The sequence below is a fragment of the Panthera uncia genome (genome assembly GCF_023721935.1).
Source record: "Panthera uncia isolate 11264 chromosome C1 unlocalized genomic scaffold, Puncia_PCG_1.0 HiC_scaffold_3, whole genome shotgun sequence".
In the NCBI taxonomy this organism is placed as follows: domain Eukaryota; kingdom Metazoa; phylum Chordata; class Mammalia; order Carnivora; family Felidae; genus Panthera; species Panthera uncia.
In genome coordinates, this window is record NW_026057584.1 from 51,748,675 (window position 1) to 51,754,674 (window position 6,000).

The 6,000-nt window shown below is 34.6% G+C and overlaps 1 protein-coding gene across 3 annotated transcripts in view; it reads right to left on the reverse strand.

The window, feature by feature from the left end:
• The window catches only part of ITGA4 (integrin subunit alpha 4), an 89,245-nt gene that overhangs the window by 64,320 nt on the left and 18,925 nt on the right, over positions 1–6,000 (reverse strand). For all 3 annotated transcript variants that reach the window (XM_049615411.1, XM_049615412.1, XM_049615413.1), the window contains 5 exons: positions 5,161–5,267; positions 4,935–5,064; positions 3,139–3,206; positions 1,760–1,889; positions 124–209 (listed from right to left, as the gene is read on the reverse strand). In XM_049615411.1, the coding sequence (XP_049471368.1) occupies positions 124–209; positions 1,760–1,889; positions 3,139–3,206; positions 4,935–5,064; positions 5,161–5,267 (521 nt within the window). The remainder of the gene's footprint in view (positions 1–123; positions 210–1,759; positions 1,890–3,138; positions 3,207–4,934; positions 5,065–5,160; positions 5,268–6,000) is intronic.

Below are 6,000 nucleotides of genomic sequence, written 5' to 3' on the forward strand. Positions count from 1 at the left end.
CACAGCTCATCACTTTTAGTTTTCATTCCTTAGAATTTTTGCAGTTTCTCCTTTAGTATCTCATTCTCTCATGCAGTTTCCTTGAAGTTTTGTCAAGAATTAATGTAAAAATGTAATTCTTACTTTACCAATCTGTTCATGTTGAGGGGCTCCTCCAACTACTTCGGTAGTATGCGGACTCCGAAAATGACCAGCTCCAACTGAGTAGCCTTCAAAGAAAGTGGACAACAACCATGGGAATCATTATTTGCAAGGGGTAAAATAGATCATCATAAATCCATTCACAGAATCAAATGAGACTGAATTCCAAAGACTACACTAAACGGTTTTAAGAATATTTAGCATAGCAATATTCAAAACTGTTCATTTATCATATGCTTTAAGCAATTATTAGTCTGTGTTATGAAGCTAGGCACATGACTTTCATTTCCAAGTCCTAGAAATTAAAGAGAGCACTTTTACATCTGGTCTGTTGGTCTCTATGTAGTACCAGAATATGCTAGCTTCTAGTATTACAAGTGAAATATTTTAGAGATCTAAAATTTAACATGTTAAACTTTAAGCAAAAACTCCCTAAACTTCAACTCTTTCACCATGGAATCTTCCTACAGTGATAAAACCGTATGAGGACACAAATGGTAAGATATTTTGTTATAAGACAGAAGGCATAATGCTAAGTTATATTTCTTATAATACTTCAAGATATACTTCAACCACAAACAAGTAAATGTTGAATTGTAAGCAAATTCCCTCTGTTTGAAAAAGAATTCTTCCTGTATGAATGGGAAAAAATAACACCGCTTTTTCTTATTGTAATTATTTCTGAGTATAGGTTGCTTACATTTGAAGCACATATGATTAACAAATCTGTGTTTTCTAAAAAGCTATGGGAAAAGCATCCCTTTTTACTGTAACAGGAATCAATGCTGAGAAATCTTGGGTTTCTGTAGAAATACAGACTATAAAGTGTCCTACTACACAGGAAGAGGAGGCAATGGAGGGGGAGGAAGAGGAGAGGAAGGAGAAAGACAAGAATAAACTCTGGGAAATATTTTCTAAGAACATATGAGGCTAAGGTCAATGAGCTGTTTTTAGATCCGTATGCTTCATAATGTTACTCATTGTGTAGAATGCTGTCGATAGCCCCACTGACTTTCAGCTGGTCCTTTAAGAAACTACACTTACTCATACATGATTCAATGAATTCGTGTCAAATGCCTATAAAAGTTCCTTGGTGGGTGCCTGGGTAGCTCAGTTGGTTGAGTTTCTGACTCTTGATTTTGGCTCAGGTCATGATCTCATGGTTTGTGAGTTTGAGCTCCACATTGCTGTCAGCACAGAGCCCATGGAACCTGCTTGGGATTCTCGCTCCTCTCTTGCTGTCCCTCCCCCACATGTTCATTTTCTCTCTCTCTCTCTCTCTCTCTAAGATAAATAAACTTAAAAACAAAAGTTCCTTGGATACGGTAAGCACTCAATAGATGCAACCTTTATGATAACATGTTTACTGCATCAAGATACAAGCTTGTAAGAGTAAACTAAACCAGTTCTCTAGTCTAACAAGTAAATATTAATATTTAACATATATAATTACAATCATTAAGTTAAAGTTTCATCGATTATATCCTTAAAGTGACAGTTTATGAATTCTTTAATTGCTATTGGCCATTTTGATCTTTTGAAGAGACTAGTAATCATAAGTAAGAGAAATAGTATCTATAAGACCTAGAGGACTGGAGTTTGTCCATTTTTACCGTACCTAAATAACTTCCAAATTTTACTTCATTATCTTTGTCTAAAAAAGCCTTGTACTTATTTGTAGTTATATTGTAGACAAAAAGAGAGCCAGTCCAATAAGATGATCCTGGGGCTCCCATCACAATTAAATCCTGTAAGAAAAAAAAAACAGTTTATCATCATTTCAAAGTTTAATCCACTCAAAACCTCCTCCAAATATACATTTTAAGTAGTGACAAGAATACATTTTGATAATACATTTCTAAAATCTGAGCATTTTATGAATTTAAAAAACATATCAGAAAAAAAGCCAGAGAAGCTAGCTAATGAATTTTCACCTACAAGCACAATCTCATAGAAGAAACTCTCCCTTCACACTCATCAGTGAACCTTAAAATTGAAGAAAGAATCATGGAATACTAGAGAAAGCTTTTGGGAGACAGGTAATGTGGTTTCTAAGCAAGTGAATCGCATCTGGATAATTCATTAGTGCTTATTATGGAGATAATCACGTGTTGCTAAAGAGTAAAAAGTGGATTTAATTTATTCCCATTTGCTAAGAGTCAATGACTAGTTTCCTTAACAACGTTAGCTTAGAAAAAAAACAAATCCAATGGAATTTGGGGGCATATTTGACGATAAATACAAATTTAGGAAAAGGAAACAAAAGTCAGAATGAACAGATATATTTGGTGAAATATGAAAACTTCTAGCGATCAAACCTATTTAACATATTTCTAAATTTCCTAAATGATCCTGACCTTATAAAAAGGTCAATTTAAGTATAAAGTGGTTTTTTTTTTAGGTAATATTTATGGAAATTGTTAACTCAAGGCTTGATAGTCTGACTGCATAGATCCAGAAAACATTCAGAAATTCCTAATGGGTTTTGAAGGTAAAATGGGAGATTTGGAAGTTGAATACAACTGTGATCTTTGATTGTATATCCTGCCTGGAGTGTTAGAGAAAAACAGAGTTTGGGAATACGTCTAATTTAAAAGGATATTAAATTCTTCAATCTCTCAATTCTCATAATTTTAATGAAAGATGTGGATTCATATGTTTTTCCCCTCAACTGGTAATTAAAAACATATTTGAATATTTTAAATGTATGAGTTAAAGCAAATAACAATAGCTTCCTTTTATTTTTATTAAATTTTTGATGCAAGTCATATTCTTTAGTGTAGACTTTTAGTTGGTCTTGCATGACACAGCCATCTTAAGTATTAACCGGTTTTCAAAATATGTTGAATATTGAGTGTTGAAAATTAAGCTGTAATATACTCAAATTTAAGAAAACTATTATTTAGGTGTTATACAATTTTTACCATAAAGCGTAACACCTGTAAACCAGAAGTCTCAATCTTAAGAATTAAAATTCTGTATTTTAGGAGCTATTACCTCAGTGTAAAAACTAGATATTCCAGCTTGACAGGATGCAAAATTTTCTCCAAATTTTCTCACATAATCTAAAATGAAGTAAAAAAACAAAAAATTCAGGATTTCATTGAAAAAGACAAAATTTGCATAATTTTGTTTATCTTATAAATCCTTACTAACATACCTTTTAGAGTCTATATTTTATACTATCCCATTTTTAAGATAGTAGCTTTGATAAAATTTAAGATAAAAAATCTCTTCCATATTAATCCCCAAAAATATTCTTGCAAAATAGCAATAAAAACAGCTACCTCTGCCTCTTTCTCATGGAAAGAACATGCAGCATACACTCGAAAAAATTGTCAAGTGAGTATCTAAGACACGGCTAGAATTTGTGTCTTCCAGTCCAGGTCTGCATTAAAATAGATTTCCTGGGGTGCCTGGGGTGACTCAGTTAGTTGAGCAGCCAACTTCAGCTCAGGTCTCCCACTACCCATGAATTGGATGCTTCTGGAACCTACTGGGAAGACAATGCTCTGCTTCTCCCGGGGAACGGATGTAAGTAAACCTCGATAGAAGAATCAGGCCCACATCCTTGTTTTAGCTTTGCTAACTGGAAGAGTTAAATCAATTAAGTCATTTGTAATTAATAGTCCTGGGCATGATTTTTCACTCCTTTTTATATCCCCCCGCCCTTTTTTAAAATAAATTTCCTCATAGTTTTAGGTGTTTTAAGTTCAAGGTAAGTTTAATGTTTTGCAGGATGTGGCTGGGTATAACTGAACAACAGCACAAAATTCTACTCTGAGAAGGTTTTAAAGTGTCAACCATACACCCCGGAGAAAAAGAGAAGGATAAACATACAGAACACTAGACTGAGTTTCACTTCATTAAGAATTTAAAATTCACCTTTTGTCTTCCTAGATGTCCAAAGGCCAATTAGAGATTAGGAGTTTTTCTAAGACATCCCATACCACAGAAGACCCCAAAGTTAACAGAATAACTGAATTTGCATGCATGGTCAAAATTTTGTGAAGTAAGGGAAAGGTTATTTGGACACTGTAGTGATCATTTTGGTTACAAAAAGTGGAAAATGGAATGCATATATATTTAATTCTGAGATTTCCAAGGATACATTTTTGGAATTTTAGTTCTGTTAAGATAGGTTTTAATGCTCTGTTGACATTCACCCCTAATTTTGCTCACTTCAGGTGTTAATGTCCCAACTCTGCTTACACTACTGCTACCTAACAATCTAGAATTTTCATGGGAAAATTTTTCAAAGTTAAGATACCAATCCCTTGTTGTTTCAAGGAATATATGTGAATTAAAAAAATAAATAAAGACACAGTGAGTGGGAAAGATTTGCTTACACTTACACTTGAATCTTTCTAAATATTCTTGAAGGCTAAAGATAAAACAAGAAACCTAAACAGTTTTCATCTTCCCAGACTTTTCAATCTCAAGTTTTTCATCATAATTTCATGATTTTAAGTGTCCTCTATATTCTGCACATTAGACTCATTCATGTGGAGTTCAAAATATATTTAGTGCAAAAGTGGGTAATTATCAACTAAATTCTAGAATTATTCAAATGTAACCATACAAATTTATATTCCTAAAAGCACAAAGCACATTTTTTTGCACTCACACTACCGCAATTGAATAAAAAAGAAATACTTTGAGTAGTTAAAAATACAGCTATTTTAATAAGATTTCTTCTCCTCTCTCTGCATATGCAAAATTGAAAATAAAAAAAATATTAAAGGCATTCACTTGTTTTTCTTGATCCGGGTAGTACCAAAATGATTCCTTACCTTGATAACATGGAGCTATTCTTTTGCTCAGTTCTGTTCGTAAATCAGGGGGCATTCCATAGCAAACACCCGTAGGGAGCTTATTTTCATTCTTTATATAAAATATGTTTTTCCATCTATGCCCACAAGCCTGAATAAAACACAAACGTAGATCAAATGATGTGAACATCACACCCAGAATATTTGATCCCCTGATTTTCTGAGTGGACTAATCCCAATAGCGTACCACAATGGAGCCATTTTCTCCTGGCTGTCTGGAAAGTGTGACCCCCAACCACTGATTGTCTCTTTCTTCCAGACAAGTCTTTCCACAAGGTTCTCCAGTAGGGCTACCTACAGTATTTGGGGGGGAAAAATACCATCAGTTATCCTGAAAACCATAGGACAACAGAGAAAATAAACATGCTTATCCCCAAGTTTTCTCCTTCACCACATATAAAACATCCTTGACTCCTGTTCCTCTATCACCTTATACTCAGTGCACAGTATGGGGGGGGGGGGGAACACTGAGTTACTCTGTGCCAACATAACTTTTCTCTCACCAGATGGTTTGTGTTTGTAGAACACAACATCTCCAGCTGGTAACATCATGAAGCAATGGGCTCAATATAGGAGACGGGTAACCAACACGACTGGGGGTAGAGGGTGGCAGGGAGACCAGTTGAAACCCACACAGGCTGTGCAGATACAATTACAGGGTGTCATTTGTGGTAAAGAATGTGCCTTTGTTTTGACCATTTGGCTAGCATTACAGGCAACATTACCAGAGCACGTTTTTTTATATTAAAATTTTTGATTTCAAGTTTTTATTTGAATTCTAGTTAACATATGGTAAAATTGCTTTCAAGTGTAGAACTTAGTGATTCAACACCAGGTGCTCATCACAAGGGCCCTCCTTAATCCCCATCACCCATTTAGCCCAGCCCCACCCACCTCCCTCCATCAACCCTCAGACACTTTACTCTAAAGAACAAGCTATCAGAACACTTTTATTATTTTTAAATGTTTACTTATTTTGAGAGAGAGAGAGAGAGAGAGAGAGAGAGAGAGAGAGAGAGAGAGAGAG